At 35.5% G+C, this 19,759-nt stretch overlaps 1 protein-coding gene across 5 annotated transcripts in view; it reads right to left on the bottom strand.

Moving 5' to 3' along the window:
• Positions 1-19,759, bottom strand: part of IBTK (inhibitor of Bruton tyrosine kinase) — a 106,990-nt gene that overhangs the window by 13,169 nt on the left and 74,062 nt on the right. For all 5 annotated transcript variants that reach the window (XM_027601603.2, XM_027601601.2, XM_027601602.2 and 2 more), the window contains 2 exons: positions 19,576-19,668; positions 18,986-19,129 (listed from right to left, as the gene is read on the bottom strand). In XM_027601603.2, coding sequence (XP_027457404.1) covers positions 18,986-19,129; positions 19,576-19,668 — 237 coding nt within the window. The remainder of the gene's footprint in view (positions 1-18,985; positions 19,130-19,575; positions 19,669-19,759) is intronic.

Raw genomic sequence — 19,759 nt, 5'->3', positions numbered from 1 at the left:
AAAATTTTACAGTGATGATACATAGTTTTTAATGTGATGTTGGATTCTTGCTGTCAGTTGTGAACTAATCAAAATGATGTGATAAAACAATGGAGACCAACACTGAAGATAACCCAGATGTTGAAATTAGCAATGATATTAAAAACAAGTGTTAAAACTATGTCTCTGGCAACAATAAAAAGTGCTCAGAATAAACTGAAAAATAAGCTCAGGGAAAAGAAACTATGAAAAAGAACAAAATAGAAGTTCAAGAACTTTTAATACAATATTTAAAAAACAAAATTCACCGGATGGACTTAACAGCCAGAAAAGAATCAGTAAAACTGAAGATAAATGAACAGAAATTTTAAACTGACCAGAGGGAAGAAAAGATTGAAAAAAAATTCTGCCACGGGGACTTATCAGATAATATCAAAAGGTCTACCATAAGTGTAACTGGGAGGACCAGAAGGAGAGGTTAGAAATATGGCAGACAAAAATATTTAAAGAAACAATAGCCAAGCATTCCCCAAATCTGGTGGAAGATATAAAGATTTTAGCAAACTCCAAAGATCAATCTAAAGAAAGCCATACTTAGGTACATAATGAGCAAGCTGCTAAAAACCAAAGATCAAAAGAAAATCTTGAAAGCTTCTTGAAAGAAATACAACACAGTATGAAAACACCTAGCTTATTAGAAACAGGGAAAGCCAAAAGACAGTGGAACAACATCTTTAATTCAATGAAAGGTAGGAAAAAAAAGCTATTGATCCAGTATTCTATATGGGTGAACTTGGACAAGGATCCTCTCCAAGTCAGGATCAGAAACAATTACAGTCCTGGCTGAACCTTGATTACAGCAGTGTGGGAGACCTGAGCCAGGGGCACCCATAAGCAGTAACAGTGAAGCCTGACCTAAAGGAACTATGAGACAATAAACAGATTGTTTTAAGCCATTGTTTAGAGATAATCTGTTACAAAGCAATAGATAACTAATATAAGATACCACTGGAATTAAAAAGATAATAAAGATTATAAGTAACTTTATGTAAATAAATTTGACAACTTAGATAAAATGGACAAATATCTTGAAAAAACAATTTATTAGGGGCACCTGGGCGGCTCAGTTGGTTAAGTGTATGATTTTGGCTCAGGGCATGATCTCTGGGGTTATGGGATCAAGCCCTGTGCTCAGTGGGGAGTCTGCTTCCCCTCTCCCTCTGCCCCTCCCCCTCCTCAGGCACACTCTCTCTCTGAAATAAATCTTTAAAAAAATATTTATCAAAGAAAAAATATGAAAAAATATATAGACCTATCTCTATTTCAAAAATTGAATTAATACCACCAGTTTTAATTGTAGAAATTGACAAACTGATTCTAAAATTTATATGGGAATACAAAAAACCTAAGCCAAAGTATTCTTTTTTTCTCTTTATTAACATAAAATGTATTATTTGTTTCAGGGGTACAGGTCTGTGATTCATCAGTCTTACACAATCCACAGTGCTCATAATAGCACATACCCTCCCCAGTGTCCATCACCCAGCCACCCCATCCCTCCCACCCCCCTCCACTCCAGAAACCCTCAGTTTGTTCCCTGAGATTAACAGTCTCTTATGGTTTGTCTTCTTCTCTGGTTTTGTCTTGTTTCATTTTACTCTCCCTTCCCCTACGATCCTCTACCTTATTTCTCAAATTCCTCATATCAGTGAGATCATATGATACTTGTTTTTCTCATGATTGACTTATTTCGCTTTGCATAATACCCTCTAGTTCCATCCACATCATTGCAAATGGCAAGATTTCATTTTTTGATGGTTGTGTAATATTCCACTGTATATATATACACCACATCTTCTTTATTAATTCATCTATTAATAGACATCTAGGCTCTTTCCATAGTTTGGCTATTGTGGACATTGCTGCTATAAAATTGGGGTACACATGCCCCTTCAGATCACTACATTTGTATCTTTGGGGTAAATACCCCATAGTGCAACTGCTGGGGGGGTAGGGTAGCTCTATTTTGAGGAAACTCCATACTGTTTTCCAGAGTGGCTGCACCAGCTTGCATTCCCACCAGTTGTGTAAGAGAGTTCCCCTTTCTCTGCATCCTCACCAACTTCTGTCATTCCTGACTTGTTAATTTTAGCCATTCTGACTGGTATGAGGTGGTATTTCATTGAGGTTTTGATTTGGATTTCCCTGATGCCAAGTGATGTTGAGCACTTTTTCACGTGTCTATTGGCCATTTGGATGTCTTCTTTGCAGAAATATCTGTTCATGTCTTCTGCCCATTTCTTGACTGGATTATTCTCTGGGTATTGAGTTTGATAAGTTCTTTATAGATTTTGGATACTAGCCCTTTATCTGATATGTCATTTGCAAATATCTTCTCCCATTCTGTCGGCTGTCTTTTGGTTTTGTTGACTGTTTCCTTTGCTGTGCAGAAGTTTTTTATCTTGATGAAGTCCCAAGAGTTCATTTTTGCCCTTGCTTCCCTTCCTTCTGATGATGTGTCTAGGAAGAAGTTGCTGCTAGCCAAAGTATTCTTAAAGAAATACAAAGTTGGAAGAAGATAAAACAAGTCAGAGTAATCAAGACAGAGTGGTACTGACATAAGGATTAACAAACGGATCAGTGGAAAAGAATAGAGAGCTCAAATATAGATCCTCACATCTATAGTCATTTTAATTTAAATAATTAAATTCCCAAAACAATTCAGTGTAAAAGTATTTTATCTATAATAAACAAATGGTTTATAGAAGGAAAAAACCTTTACCTTTATCTCACACCATATCCCAAAATTAATTCAAGGTGGATCACAGACTTAATGTAAAAGCTAAATATCCTAGAAGAAAACAAAACACTATCTTCATAACTTGGTGGTAGGCAAAGGTTTCTAGGGCTTATACAGGAATAAACATCAAATAAAGAAATGGTGAATTAGACTTAACCAAAATTAAAACTTCTGATCAGAAGACACTGTTAAGAAAACAGAAAATATCTGCAAAACATATATTTGACAAATGACTTGTATCCAGACCGTAAAAACAACTCCTAGAGGGGTGCCTGGGTCGCTCAGTCAGCTAAACATCTGCCTTCGACTCAGGTCATGGTCCCAGGGTCCTGGGATTGAGCCCTGCGTGGGGCTCCCAGCTCAGTGGGGAGCCTGCTTATCCCTCTCCCCGCTGCTTATTCTCTCTCTCAAATAAATAAAATCTTTTTTTTTTAAAAAGAACTCCTAGAACTCAAAATTAAAAAACACAAGTAATAAAAGGCAATTTCAAAAAGCAAGCAAAAACGATTTCAATAGACACTTCACAAAGAAAGATATGCTAATGATCAATAAGCACATAAAATAGTGCTCATTATTCATCAGGGAAACACAAAACCACAACGAGAAGCTGCTATACACCCACCAGAATGGGTAAAATTAATTGACAATATCACATGTTGGCAAGAATATAAAATAACCAATGCTCTCATACATTGTTGATGGGAGGATAAAATGGTACTAATGCTATGGGAAAGGTCTGGCAGTTTCTTAATAAGTAAATATACATTGTATCTGTATAATCCAACAATTGTCCCTAGTATTTATCCAAGAGAAATTAAAATATATGTCTCTAAAAAGGCCCATACAAGAATGTTAACAGCAGCTTTATTCATAATTGCCAAAAACTATTCAATAGGAATAAACACAAATTGTATATTCATACCTTGGAATACTACTGAGTAATAAAAAGGAATAAATCATTGGTATACACAATCCAGATAAATTTGAAAGACATGCTGAATGAAAGAAGCCAGAGAGAAGAAAGTACATATTTCATTCTCCTTATATAAAGTTCTAGAAGAGGCAAAACTAATCTGTGGTCAAAAAAGAAAAATCAAAACAGTGGTTGACACTGGTATGGAGGAGGGGGCCAGGATAAAAGAGAAGTTTCTGAAGAAAACTTTGGGATAATGGTAATGCTCAGCAATTTATTAAAAAGATAATAAACAATGACCAAGTGAGGTTTTTTCCCAGGAATGCAAGGTTGGCCTAACAAAAAAAAAATCAATATAAAACATACATTAACAGAATAAAGTAGAAAAATCTTACGGAAAAGGCCTATGATCCAAAATATGACCAATAAAAGGCAAAGATCTGAACGTGCATCCCAAAGATATAAAAATGGCCAATAGGCCCGTAAGAAATGTAAAATAAACCACACCTACTAATAGCTAAAATGAAAAAGATTAAGTGTACCAAGTATTGGAAAGGATATGTAACAATAGGAACTCGCACACACTGCTGGCAGAAATATAAAACATGACCATTCTGGAACACTGGTGCTTTTCTTATAAATAAGTCTAACATTCACTTAACATATGATCCGGCAATTCCACTCCTATTTACCCAAGAGAAATAAAAACATGTCTATTATGACTTATACATAAATAATAACTTTTTTCATAAAAATATACTGGAAACCCAGTATTTCTCAACAAAAAAGGAAGAAATTATGGGATAAATGCAACAACATGGATGAAGCTCCAAAACTTTAAATTAACAGAAAGCCAGACATAAAATAGAACATTACTGTACTTATATGCCATTTATACAAAATTTGAGAGCAGGCAAGAACTAAGTTATAGTGACAGAAATTTCATCAATGGTGGCATAGGTGGAGACTGAGAAAAGGTACTGGGATGACAGAAATATTTCTTTTTATTTTCATTGGGGTGGTGAATACACAGATGTATACATTTGTCAAAACTCCTATACATAAAATTAGTGCATTTACCATATGTAAATTATATCTTGATAAAGTTACTTTAAAAAACAGTATAGAAAAGGAAATCTGAACTCCTTCCCAAATGACTAAAATAGTTGAAAAATGCCAAGTTTTGGTAAAGAGGTGGAGAAAGCACAACTCATATACCACTGATGAGAATGTTTTGTGATAGCCACGAAAAATGAATATATGCATATCCTATGACCCAGTTATTCCTAGTTATGTACCCAATAGAAATGCAAATGTACTTCACCAAAGACATGAACTAGAACATCTATAGCAACACTAATCTTAATAGTGAAACAACGAAGATATTCAAATGCTAACAAACACTGAATGAATAGATAAGTTGCAGTATATTTACACAGTGGAAATTAGTACTCATCAAAATATGATTGAGTTTCATAAATATGTTGAACAAAGGAAGCCAGACACATTAAAAGAAAATCTACGGAAAGAGAAGTCAGGATAGTGGATGATAAAAAAGATAGTGGGTTGGTGCAGGGGGAGGGGACATAGAAGGGTGGCAGGAGGGGACTGAGAAGATGCTGGTAATGTTACTTCTTGATTTGAGTGCTGGTTGCACAGGATGTGTTCAATTTGTGAAAATTCAACCTATACACTTATGATAACTGTACTTCTAAGTGTATATTGTTTTAATAAAAAGTTACTTAAAATGTAAACCTAATTTTACACTGATAAAATAGAGGAAATAAAAATTAGGTTGATCTAAATACACAAAATTAATCACACCCAACATAGGTATAATACTTTGATAATTAGTTAAAAGTGGAATGTATTTTAGAATAATACCAAAAAACAGGCAAACAATTAAAAATCATCTATACAGACTAATTTAGCTTTCAAAGATTTCATATTCAAATTTTATGATATCAATCTCAATTCAACAATGTTTTATTTTACAATCAACACAAAAACAATTTGTAGGATAATGGGGTTAGGCACATAAGCTCTGTTGCTAGACTGACTAGGTTCAAATTTTAGCTGACCGTGAGAAGTTAACCTTTGTGTTTCAGTTTCCTCATCAATAACATGAGGATACTAATACCATCCCCTTCAGCGTAATGGTTGTTATGAGGATCAAATGTTAATTTATGAAAGAATACTTAAAATAATACCCGATACAGAGAAATGCTATGTTAAGTCTTACTATCCATGATTTTCATAGCATTTAACAAAACTTATTGTGATTTAAGAGAAAAAGAGACAATGAGAACAAAAGTTCTGACATGAAGACATATAATCAGTTATAAAAGGCTTAGTATCTCTTTCCTTCTAAAGTCTTAAAATATTTTAAAAAAATAAAATTAATTTTTCTATTTATCAGAGAGAAAGAGAGAGAGCACAAGCAGGAGGAGCAGCAGAGGGAGAGGGAGAAGCAGGCTCCCTGCTGAGCAGGGAGCCCGATGCGTGACTCAATCCCAGGACACTGGGATCATGACCCAAGCCGAAAGCAGACGCTCAACCAACTGAGCCACCCAGGCATCCCCCAGAAAAATTAATTTTAAAAGATAACCTTTAGTTATTAGTTATTTAATACACTAGATCTGTACCACATCCTTAGCATCATTTTCAGAATCCTTAACATTAGAGAGTCAAAATTATAAGCAATAATAATATGTAAACAATTTCCATGGCTTTTTTTTTTCTATTTTTCTTTACTCAGAGAACAAAGTGGTCATGTTACTAAGTGAACACAAATGCTAACAGGGTAATTCCCAAAAAAGTTAAATTCATACTGGCAAGAAATCATGAAGTCCATACCTAAAGTTCGTAAACTATTTGAGATATGCCATAAAAGAGCAAGGCTTTCTAAAATCCTGGATTTTGTCTGAATAGCTCATTTGTACCTAACGCTGATCTAATTACCAAACCATATCTGCAAAACACTTTAACAGGCATCATGTCATTTAATTCTTACAGTAACAACCCTAAAAGATAAGTATTTTTATCATCTCCTTTGTTTAAAAGAAGAGTAAAACCAAAGTTTAGGGATCACCAGAGAGAAGGCAGAACTGGGATCCAAATCCAGTTCTTAATGATCATAGAACTCATCCTTTATCTAGTCTACCGCTGCCTTCAGTAAGAAATCAAGACATTTCTTATGAAGTGCTAAAGATAACACAAATACGAAGAAGATACTGATACACAGTACGTCTTGTTACCATATGACCTAAGCAAAACAAAACAAAAAATTTTTACCAAATTTCTATTTGCTCAGTAAAGATTAGATCAATCAATACAAAACATCTCACATAAGATTTTTCTAAGAAAAAAGAAAAGTTCACCAAAAATGTAATACATGTTAAGGAAATCAGTTAATCGTGTGGCCATATTACAAATCAAGTTACAATTTATTAAAATATAAATGCCTATCATATATTTGATTAGACAATGTTGAAGGTGCTATGCTAAATGTTTCATGCTTTAACTCAGTTTCAGCTTCATAATACCCCTGTGAAATAGGTACTGTTTTTAGCTCTATTTATGGATAAGGAAAGTAAGAGATTAAATAACTGATCTAAGTTTATATTGCTACCAAGTAACAGATCCATGATTTAAACTCAAACAAGGCTCACTCCAGAACCCTGGGTTAATCACAGTATATACTGCTGTCCACATATAAAAGTCATTTGCTCTAAGTAAAACCTTAAATCACATCAGAGCAATCTTCCTTATAGATTTCTATCAGAAACATGACCTATCTAGGAATTCATGCTAAAAATATTTCTTCAAAAGGAACTTACCTATGACTTGACCACAAAATTTTTCCCAAAACACATACATACATAAAAAGTTAAACACATATACAAAACAATCATTCCCCATTTCCTTAACAACTTCCTCTTCCCAAAAGACACATGCCTAAATGTTTCTTTTAGCAAACAAGGTAACTATGGTGTACAGTATAACATTAGCAATTTGGGAACACTGCTGGCAAATGTTCTTGCCTGAGAATCCATTCAGTGTCTCTCTAAGTATTCATGTTTCTAAATACAGAAATTTTACAATGATCTATAAAGCACAAGCCATCAGACTGATCCTAGTAGTAATTTAGGGACTCCTAGATGTGGTAAATGATACTTCTAGATGTGGTAAAACTCAAAACTTTTTTAAAAAGCTACTGATAATCTCCTTAGGAATAAATGTAACAGTGCTTATAAAATATCTTAAACTCACATGTTTATTAATCATGCACAGTGGTTACCTATAAAATGATTTACCAGATTTCTTTAAATGAGTTCTATTCTTTCCACTGATCATGCCATAATTTGAAAGTGTCTGATTTCCCATGATTTTGCTTTCTGAACTCAGGCTCTGCCATCTTAGCATCTTAGAAACCACAGTAGCTTTATGAAGAAGCATTTGTAGACATTTGTAACCACATAAAAAATTGAGATTTTGTTTCTCAGCTAAAGCAGCCCTGGAATTTTAGCTTTAATAAATAAAATTTCCAGCTCTAAAAAGTTAAATAATTGAATTAGTATATAATTTATAGGTTACCTCTACATGGAATTTGGAAGAATTTATATTCAGACATCAGGCCAGGCCACAAAGATTGTGCTTTCTTCCACTCAAGATAACTGGTGAGAAATGTATTATTTCTCCAAATAAAAAAGGTGATAATGAATAGTGGCCAAATCCCATATACACTTGGTGTTTCACATTAGATTTAAGTTCAGCTGATCAGAACTTCATTCTAATGCAAGAACCAATTCTCTTTAATACATACTATAGACAGCAGGAGTACAACTATGTATTATGAGTCATATATAAACTAGGTGAGTGAATCTGCAAACAAATTAGTGAAAATCCTTCCCACAATCAGAAGCAGACTTATAGAGCTAATTTGTGATTTGCTAATGAGCTGTATCTTAACCTTAAGATAAACATAGCATAAAAACATCTTCTATGGAAATAAAATCGTGTTAGATGATTCTTCAGAATGATGAAGATGCACCTTTGCGAAATAGCTTTAAAAACTAAATCACTACAGTATTGAATATACTCTATACATACAATTTGTAAATCAGATTAAAATGCTAATTTAATCTTAATTTTCTAATTTATTCATAGAATAGTAAAGTTTAAATTCTACCAACTTTCTTTAGACCAACATTTACATAGGATATTTTCAGGAAAACAAATCTATTCCATTTTTTAATTTCTTCAAGCATATACTGCATGTATTCATACCCTATGTGTAAAAAGTATTCAAGAATCAAATGATTATTTCCATTTACACTAAATATGGGTCAAAATTCATGAATTCCAAACATCAACCATTTTATATAAACATGTTTTTAAGATTTCTAACAAATACCTTGATTTGTGCCATTAATTTATAAAATTTCCATAATGAAAGTATAGTAAATATTTTATATCCTTATTTTATATATATATATATATATATAATTATTTTTATATATATACTGGCACTACATATATTTTACTAAGTTACCTCAGCCCACTGTTTAATGAGTACAAATAGAAGTATATATATTCAGGAGAATTTAGCAGAAATGCACTTTTAAAGATCCTTCAGATACCAAAAATACTATCAAGAAGTCATAAGAAGGACATAAATAATTTTATAACTCACTTTGATAATTCAGAATAAAATTATAATTAAATTTACTTGGTGTCCTAAGCTACATAAAACCACTATTGATTAGTCTGTATTTCTTAATTTTACTAAAGTATAGCTGACATACATTATATTAGTTTCAGGTATGCAACACAGTGATTCAACATTTATATACACTGTGAATTGATCATCCACCATAACTCTAACTACCATCTGTCACCAAAGTTGTTACACATTATTAACTATATTCTCTATGCTACACGTTCTATCTACGTGTCTTATTTATTTTATGACCAGAAGTGTGTTCTTTTGACTTTTTAATCCCCTTCCCCTTCTCCCATCTGGTAACCACCAGATTGTTCTTTGTATGTATGAGTCTGTTTCTGTTTTGTTCATTTGTTTTTTAGATTCTACATATAAGGAAAATCATACAGTATTTGTCTTTCTCTTCCTTATTTCACCTAGCATAATACCGTCTAGGTTCATTGATCTTACTGCAAATGGCAAGATTTCATTCTTTTACTTTTTTTTTTTTAAGATTTTATTTTTTTTAATGGCTCCTATTCCACTGTATGTATATATACCACATCTTTATCCTTTCATCCATCAATGGTATTTAGTTGCATCTATATCCAAATGAACATAGGATTCTATATTTATCTTTTCAAATTAGTGTTTCATTTTCTCCATATGAATACCAGAAGTGGAATTGCAGGATCATATGGTAGCTCTATTTCTAATATTGTGAGAAACCTCCATACCGTTTTTCATAATGGTTGCATCATTTTGCATTCCACCAAGTGCATGAGAGTTCCCTTTTCTCTATATCCTCACCAACATGTTATTATTGTCTTTTTGACAACAGCCACTCTGACAGGTGTGTGGTGATAGCTCATTGTGGTTTTGATTTGCATTTCTCAGATGATTAGTGATGTTGAACATCTTTTCATGTGTCTGTTGGCTATCTCTATGTCTTCTTTGGAAAAATGTATATTCAGGTCCCCAGACCATTTTTTAAATTGGGTTGGGTTTTTTTGTTTTGATATTGAGCTGTATGAGTTCTTTATATAATTTGGATATTAAATCCTTATCAATCACATCATTTGCAAATATCTGTTCCCAGTTGGTAGGTTCCCTTTTTGTTCTGTTGCTTTTCTTCACTCTGCAAAGGCTTATTGGTTTAACATAGTCTCATTTGTTTATTTTTGCTTTTGATGCCCTTGTCAGAGAAGACATTTCAAAAAAATATGTTGCTCAGGGGTGCCTGGGTGGCTCAGTTAGTTGAGTGTCTGACTCTTGGTTTCAGCTCAGGTCATGATCACAGGGTCGTAAGATTAAGGCCTGTGTTGGGCTCTGTGCTCAGTGCAGCAGAGTCTGCTTGAGATTCTCTCCCTCTCCCTTTGCCCCTCCCCCGACTTGTGTGCGTGCACCCACTCTCTCTCTCTCAAATAAATCTTTAAAAAAAAATAGTATGTTGCTCAGGCTGATATCCAAGAGCTTACCACCTATGTTTTCTTCCAGTAGTTTTATGACTTCTGGTCTTAAATTTAAATTTTTAACCCATTTTGAGGGCTTTTTTTGTATGTGGTATAATGACCCAGTTTTCCCAATACCATTTATTGAAGAAACATGTTCTTTCCCCATTATATGCTCTTGCCTCCTTTGTCAAAGATTGACCATATAAATATAGATTTATGGAATCTATTCTGTTACATCCATCTATGTGTCTGTTTTTGTGCCAGTACCATACTGATTATTATAGCTTTGTAAAAGTTTGAAATCAGGGAGCGTGATACTTCTATCTTTGTTCTTTCTCAAGATTGCTTTGGCTCTTCAGGGTATTTTGTGGTTTCATATAAATTTTTAGGATTATTTGCTCTAGTCCTGTGAAAAATGCCCTTGTTATTTTGATAGGGATAGCACTGAATCTGTAGATTATTCTTGGTAATATGGACATTTTAAAAATACTAATTTGGGCGCCTGGGTGGCTCAGTAGTTAAGTGTCTGCCTTCGACTCAGGTCATGATCCCAGGGTCCCAGGATCAAGCCCCGCATCAGGCTCCCTGCTCCATGGGAAGCCTGCTTCTCCCTCTCCCACTCCCCCTGCTTGTGTTCCCTCTCTCGCTGTGTCTGTCAAATAAATAAAATCCTTAAAAATAAATAAATAAATAAAAATACTAATTCTTCCAAACCATAAGCATGGTGTACCTTTCTGTTTGTGTTATCTTCAATTTACTTCATCAGTTATAGTTTTCTGTTCTTTCACATAGTTGGTTAAATTTATTTCTAGGTGTTTTATTCTTTACAATGAAATTGTAGAGAGTATCGTGTTCTTAAATTTTCTGACAGTTCATTATTAGTGTATAGAAAGGTGACAAATTTCTGTATATTAATTTTGTATGTAACTTATTTATTCTAATAGTTTTTGGTGGAGTCTTTAGGGTTTTTTATATATAGTATCATGTCCTCAAATAATGACAGTTTTACTTTTCCTATTTGGATGCCTTTTATTTCTTTTTCTTATCTGATTGCTGTAGCCAGGACTTCCAGTACTATATTGAATCAAAGTGGTGAGAGTGGACACCTTTGTCTTGTTCCTTATCTTAGGGGAAAAGCTCTCAGTTTTTCACCATTGAGTATGCTGTTAGCTGTGGGTTTTTCATACGTGGACTTCATTAAGTTGAGGTATGTTCCCGCTAAATCTACTTTGTTGAGGGTTTTTATTATGAACGGTAGTTGTACTTTGTCAACTTGTCAATTTGTCCAATGCTTGTTCTGTATCTATTGAAATGATCATATGGGTTTTTTTTTCCTTTCTCTTGTTAATGTAATGTATCACCTTGATTGATTTGTGAATACTGAACCACCCTTGCATCCCAGAAATAAATCCCACTTGATCTTGGTGAATGATATTCTTACTATATTGTTGGATTCAGTTTGCCAATAGTTTGTTGAGGATTTTTGAATCTATGTTCATCAGAGATACTGGACTGAAGTTTTTTTGGGGGGAGGTTCTGTCTTTATCTGATTTTGGTATCAGGGTAATGCTGGCCTCATAGAATGAATTTGGAGTTTCTTCCTCTTCTATTTTTCTGGAAAAGTTTGAAAAGAATAGATATTAACTCTTCTTTAAATATTTGGTAGAATTCAACATGTGAAGCCATCTGGTCCTGGACTTTTTTGTTGGGAGTTTTTTGATTACTGATTCAGTTTCATTGCTAGTAATCAATCTGTTCCTATATTCTATTTCTTCCTGCTTCAGTTTTGATAGGTTATACGTTTCTAGGAATTTATCCATTTCTTCTAGGTTGTCCAATTTGTTGGCATATAATCTTTCATAATATTCTCTTACAATTCTTTGTATTTCTGTGGTGTCGGTTGTTATTCCTCTTTCATTTGATTTTGTTTAATTTTGGGGGGGAGGATCAGTTTGGCTACAAATTTATCAATTTTTTTGATCTTTACAAAGAACCAGTTCCTGGTTTCATCGATCTGTTCTATTGTTTTTTTAGTTTCTTTATCATTTATTTCCGCTCTAATCTTTATTATTTCCTGCCTTCTACAGCAGGTTTGGGGTTTTGTTTGTTCTCTTTCTAGCTCCTTCAGGTGTGAGGTTAGGTAGTTTGAGACATTTCTTGCTTCAAAACGTAGGCCTGTATTGATATAAACTTCTCTTAGAACTGCTTCTGCTGGGGCACCTGGGTGGCTCAGTCATTAAGCGTCTGCCTTCGGCTCAGGGCATGTGTTCCCTCTCTCGCTTTGTCTCTCTCTGTCAAATAAATAAATAAAATCTTTAAAAAAAAAAAGAACTGCTTCTGCTACAGCCCAGATTTTGGACCACTGTGTTTTCATTTTCATTTGTCCCCATGTATTTTTTGATGCCTTCTTTGATTTGAGTTAACCCATTCATTGTTTACTAGCATGTTATTTAACCTCCGTGTATTTGTCCTCTTTCCAGATTTTTTTTTTAAAGATTTGAGAGAGAACACAAGCAGGGGAGAGGGGCAGAGGGAGAAGAGTCTTAAGTAGACTCCACTTTCAGCGAGATGGGCTCGATCTCACAACCCTGAGATCATGACCTGAGCCGAAACCAAGAGTCAGATACTTATCTGACTGCGCCACCCAGGCACCCCCCAGATTTTTCTATTGTGGTTGATTTTTAGTTTCATAGCATTGTGGTCAGAAAAAACGCATAGTATGACTTCAATCTTTTTGAGTTTGTTTTGTGGTCTAATATGTGATCTATTTTGGAAAATGTTCCACGTGCATTTGAAAAGAATGTGTATTCTATTTTAGGATGGAATGTTCTGAATATATGTATTAAATCCATCTGGCCCAACGCATCATTCAAAGCCACTGTTTCCTGGTTGATTTTGTTTAGATGATCTGATTGATGTAAGTGGGGTGTTAAAGTCTCTTATTATTGTATTACTATCGAGTATTTCCTTTATGTTTGCTATTAACTGTTTAATGTATTTCAGTGTCCCAATGTTGGATGCACAGATATTTACAATTATTATATCCTCTTGTTGGATCATCCCCTTTATGACTATAGAGCATCTTTCTTTGTCTCTTGTTACAACCTTTGTTTTTAAAGTCTATTTTGTCCAGTATTAAGTATTGCTACCCCGGCTTTCTATTCACATTGATTTGTATGTTTTTCCATCCCCTCACTTTCAGTCTGAGGGTGTCTTTAGGTCTGAAATGGAGTCTCTTAAAGGCATATGGATGGGTCTTGTTTTTTTAATCCATTCTTTCACACTATGTCTTTTGATTGGAGCATTTAGTACATTTACATTTAAAGTGATTTTTGATAGGTATGTATTGCCTTTTTGTTACTTGTTTTGTGGTTGTTTTTATAGTTTTCTCTGTTTCTTTCTTCCACTGCTCTCTTCTCTCACCATAAGTTGGCTTTCTTTCATGATAATATTTGGATTCCTTTCTCTTTGTTTTTTTGCATATCTATTATTGGTTTTTTAATTTTTTTATTTTATTATGTTAATCACCATACATTACATCATTAGTTTTTGATGTAGTGTTCCATGATTGTTTGCATATAATACCCAGTGCTCCATTCAGTACGTGTGCTCTTTAATACCCATCACCAGGCTAACCCACCCCCCCATCCTCTGCCCCTCTAAAACTGTTTGTTTCTCAGAGTCCATAGTCTCTGATGGTTCGTCTCCCCCTCCGATTTCCCCCCCTTCATTTTTCTGTTACTGCTTTTTTTTTTTTTTTAACATATAATGTCTATTACTGGTTTTTAATTTGTGGTTACCATTAGGTTTGTATATATCTTCTGCATATGCCAGTCTATATGAACTTGATGGTCACTTAAGTTGAACCCATTTACTCCTCTTCCCATCACAATTTAGGTATATGATGTCATATTTTACATACTTTCATTTTGTGAGTCCCTTCACTGTTTTGTTTTTTTTTTTCCAGATACACTTATTTTTACTACTTTTGTGCTTCTTTTCTTACTTAGGGTCTTTCCACTCAAAGAGTCCTCTTTAACATTTCTTGTAGGGCTAGTTTAGTAGTCATGAACTTCTTTAACTTGTGTTTGGGAAACTTTTTATCTCTCCTATTCTGAATGAAAGCCTTGTTGGATAGAGTATTGCTGGCTGCAGTTCTTTTCCTTTCAGCACTTTGAATGTATCATGCCAATCTCTTCTGGCCTATAAAGTTTCTGCTAAAAAATCCACTGATAGCCTTATGGGGTTTCCCTTGTATGTAATTGTCTTCTTTTTTTTCGCTGCTTTTAAAGTTCTTTATCACTGCTTTTTGCCATTTTTATTACTATGTGTCTTGGTATGGACTTCCTTGAGTTGATTTTGTTGGGGGCTCTCTGTACCTCCTGGATCTGAATTTCAAGATTGGGGAAGTTTTCAGCTGTTATTTCTTCAAATAAATTTTCTGCCTGTTTTCCCTCTACTCTTCAGGCATCCCTATAATGTGAATGTTAATACACTTGATGGAGTCACGGAGTTACCTAAGTTCTCATTTTGCATAATCTTCTTTCTCTCACCTGCTCAGCTTTATTACTTTATGTAACTTTGTCCTCCAGGTCACTGATTTGTTCTGCTTCCTTTAGTCTGCTCTTTATTCCATCTAGTGTATTTTTAATTTCATTTATTGTATTCTTCATCTCTGATTCTTTTTAATCTCTTTGTTAAGGGTCTCACTGATGTCCTCCACTCTTTCAAGTACAATGATTATCTTTATGACGATTACTTTAAATTCTCTATCAGGCATATTATTTATCTCTTTTGCTTAGGTCTCTTGCTATGGTTTTGTCTTGTTCTTTCATTTGGAACATATTCCTCTTTCTCATTTTATCTAGCTTTCTGTGTTTCTATGACTCAGGAAAAATTGGCTACATCTACTCTTGAAAGAAGTAACCTTATGAGGAAGATGCCATGTAGTGCCCGGCAGTGCAGTGTCACCTGTTTACCAGAATGTGGCGCTTCAGGGGTGTCTCCTATATGTGTTGCATGTGCCGTGCTACTGTGGCCAAACTACTTTTTGCTTCAGTCCAGTTGTCTGCAGTGGCTCACTTTGCCTATTGTGGGCAATGTTTGATCCCTGTGGTGTTACTGGACCAGTCTGGGGCCACGTTGGGCTTGAATTGAGTCAAACCAGGCTTTTGCCTGACATGCAGTAGCACCAAATTACAGAGTACTTTCCCTGTGTTGTCCCCTGAGACGCTTTTGTTGGTGGGCGGAGCCTGCTATCAGACCAGCTGTCTGCCCCTAGCCCACTGCTGGGGCTATAGTTTAATTGGTTTGTGTGGTTATCTTTTCCTCTCCCCCAGGGTAGGAGTCACTTTGGAGTGGTGTTGGCCCCTGTCAGGGTTGCTTGCACACTGCCAAGCTTGTGGCCCTGGTCTGAATGGGCTCTGTGCGAGAGTGTATTGGTGGGGTGGATCTACAACATGATCAGGGGTGGGGCATGCAGTAGGTCCCCTGGGAGAAGAGATGAGCCTCTGCAAGGACCATGGCCATCTGGGCTGATCAGCAAAATACGTCGGCTGGATGCAGTTTTAACAAATGCATACCAGTCCTCTGCTAGAGGGGATGGGCTGCCGCTGACCAATGTTGGCCAGGGCCAATCTGCAAGTGTGGGTGGACAGGGTACACAGCGCCTACAAGTTTTGCATGCCGGTCCCCTGCTAGGGGGATGTGCCTCCAACACAAGGCAGGCCAGCTGGGCCTGTCTACAATGCATGCAGGGGTGGGATGCACAGTTTTAACAAAGTGCCTGCTGGTCTTCTGCAAGAGAGGCCCTGAAAAGTGCACTGTCAGGAGATGTGGTATTGGAAAGGCTTTGCTGGTCTTTTGGGGGGTGGAGACCTGCAGTGCCAGACTAAGGCAAGCCTGGCTGGAGGGGGCAGATCCCCAAGGCACAGAAGTGGGCTGGGGAAATGGCACCTGCCAGCTCCTCTGTTCCTGGAGGAGTCTCCCAATGATCTCTGTCCCTCTGGAACATGCTTTGAGATTAGTAAATAATTCTCCCTCCCATTTGCCCCAGGGGTTTTTCAAACTGCTGCTTCTGTGCTGTAGGTCAGTAGGCTGTTTGTTGTGCTGACTCTTTTTCTTATAGCCCTAAAGGTTCTCCCAAATCTCCCTGCTGATTTTTAAAATTCCATGTTTTAAGTCCTGGGGTTGTAAGAACTCACAAAATTCCATCCCTCTAGTTTTCAAAGCCAAATGTTATGGGGATTCGTTTTCCCCATGCAGGCTCCTTGGTGTGACAATCTGTCTCCCCTCTCTGCACCCTCAAGTCCCTTCCTCCAGCGAAGTCCATTTAGCTCCCCACTGTCTCTGGCTTTCTTACACTCTTTGATGTGGTCTCTTCTCTAGATTTAGTTGTAGAGTTTGTTCTGCCAGTCTCTGGATAATTTTCTGGGTTATTTACAATGATGTGTGTGTTATGTGTGCATTGTGGGACGAAGTGAGCTTAGAGTCCTCCTAATGCACCATCTTCCCTGGGATCCTCCTCTAATTTTTGCTTTTAAATAATGAAACTGATTAATGGCATGGCTAAAACTATATTACTAAGCCCAAAGCTTCCTCATATGCTTAGTTAATTCTCTGAAATTGCAGTATATTTAGTATCTTGAGAGCTGATCCAAGAACTTTTTTGTGTCTCCTCCATACTTTTCTTTAGGGAAAACACAACTCAATGTTGAAACGGCTATCCCACAAACCCTACAGAGGCAATGACCAAATCAGTCTACCAAATACTGTCTCATATATACAAGGTATGCAACAAATACTGATGAATTAAAACATTCTACTAAACTAATTCTCTCAAATTTTATCCTTTTTACCTGGGTTTTCCCACCTCTTCCTTTACTTTCTTTTCTGTGATCATGCTTTAGATCTACAAGTAGCTCTGACAGACATTAATTTAGTTCCCTTGGTAGCACTCAAAATTAGTTGCCACTAGCTTCAAAATAATTTACATTTTAATTGGGAAAACTATTCTCTTACAAGTAGAAAAGGTGGCATTAGAAGCAATGAAAGGGGGGGGCACCTGGTTGGCTCAGTGGGGTAAGCATCCAACTTTTGATTTCAGCTCAGGTCATGATCTCAGGGTCATGAGACTGAGTCCCGTGTCTGGCTCTGCTTTGGGTCTGGAGCTTAAGATTCTCTTTCTCCTGCTCCTTCTGCCCCTCTCCACCCTGTTCTCTTTCTCTCTCAAAAAAATAATAATAATAATAAATAAAAGAAGCAATGAAAGGATTCCCTCCAACAAAGGGTAGCCTCCAAGACCCTCCTCAGTCCTTCTGAGAAAATGGAGTTCAATGAATCTCTTTCTTGCCCTTCACACTATCCATATACTTTTCCTCTAGAATTGCTTTTTAGTTATCATGATATAAACTACAAAGAAACGGGAGGCTAGAAGGGAAGCAGGAGGTACAACCTATTTTATATACCTCAAATTGCTAGCTGACCTTTTTAGAGATTGTTCCTATTAATGCTGCCATTTTAAGTAAACTCTAATGGAGAAAACTTACAGCAAGTAAATACCCCTGCTTAAAAGTGACGATGAAAGCTGTGATTATAACAACATATTAATGATATATCCAAAAGGACAAAGAAAGTAAGGTGGTAAAAAAAAAAAAATTGTTTATCCAATTTTTATATGATATATATATTGTTTCTTAAAAAAATAAGACTGTTTCCTTAAATTACTTTAGCAGTACACACTAATTAGGATACCAAGAAGTGGGGCACCTTGGTGGTTCAGGTATGATCAAGCCCCACATGAGGCTCCCTGTTCAGTGAGTGGAGAGTCTGCTTCTCCCTCTACCCCGCCCCCGGCTTGTGCTCTCTCACTCTTTCCCAAATAAAATCTTTAAAAGAAGATAAAAAAGAATACCAAGAAGAAATTGTATCTATGTACAAAAAATTTTGGAAACCATGATGTAAATGTCAAAATAAAAACTAGACCTTGTGAAGTAATTTTTTTTTTTTTTTTTTAATTTAAAAGCAAAGAGAGGAATGAAATATTTGAAAAGATGGGAGGGGGACCCAGAAGCCAAGAACTACCTTAAAAGCTAATGCACAGATCTCTGTTTATTTTAATAAAATTTAAAGCATACCATGCATTCGCTGGCTTTGGAGTTTTTGAAGGAGCAGTTAAAGCTGTTTCCATGCTATTCGTTCCTGAATTGTTTTCTTTGGTAGTCATTGCAATCATTTTTCGTTGCTTCTGAGAAAGTTTAACTCCAGGAGAAATCATTTTGCTAGAAATTAAATGAATTAGTGTTAATTTCTACTTAATGAAGGTTACAGGTAATTATATTGCTTTCTGTTTGATATGATTTTACTACTATTAGATCAAAATGGCCACCAGATTCAACAGTGACAATAACAGTTTACACTATCAATGATCAAATAATAGCTACAAATGAGCCTTCCTAATATATTTACATCACACTTGTATCAGAAATAGTTCACAATGATCATTTTAGAGGCCAATTTCTGACAACACCATATTCCACAAGAGCTGGACTACCAACCCAACTCAATCTTTAGCATATATCTAAGAAATGTTAGGAAGGCTACAGTACCTAAGGAAAGAGCTTATAATTTAATATCAAATGTAGAAAAAAAAATCCAGTAGGCCTTTCCAATTCTTTAGAACTATAAAACAACACCATCTTTCCTTTTTTATGATTTTTTAACCAACCCCAAATTTGTCTTTGGTGTAGCTCCACATTTTTGTCTACTTTCTTCAATTTGCATGATGGTTCTGAGATCCATGACAGGAGGGCTGACAGGACTAAAATACATATGAAAGGTACTTTACAACACAGTTATTGATCCATAAAGTCCAACCCCCAAACTTCACTGAAACTGTAAACTATATATAA

This window comes from Zalophus californianus, chromosome 7 (assembly GCF_009762305.2).
Source record: "Zalophus californianus isolate mZalCal1 chromosome 7, mZalCal1.pri.v2, whole genome shotgun sequence".
In the NCBI taxonomy this organism is placed as follows: Eukaryota; Metazoa; Chordata; class Mammalia; order Carnivora; family Otariidae; genus Zalophus; species Zalophus californianus.
Note: the sequence above shows the minus strand (reverse complement) of the source record. Positions and strands in the feature narration are given on the sequence as shown.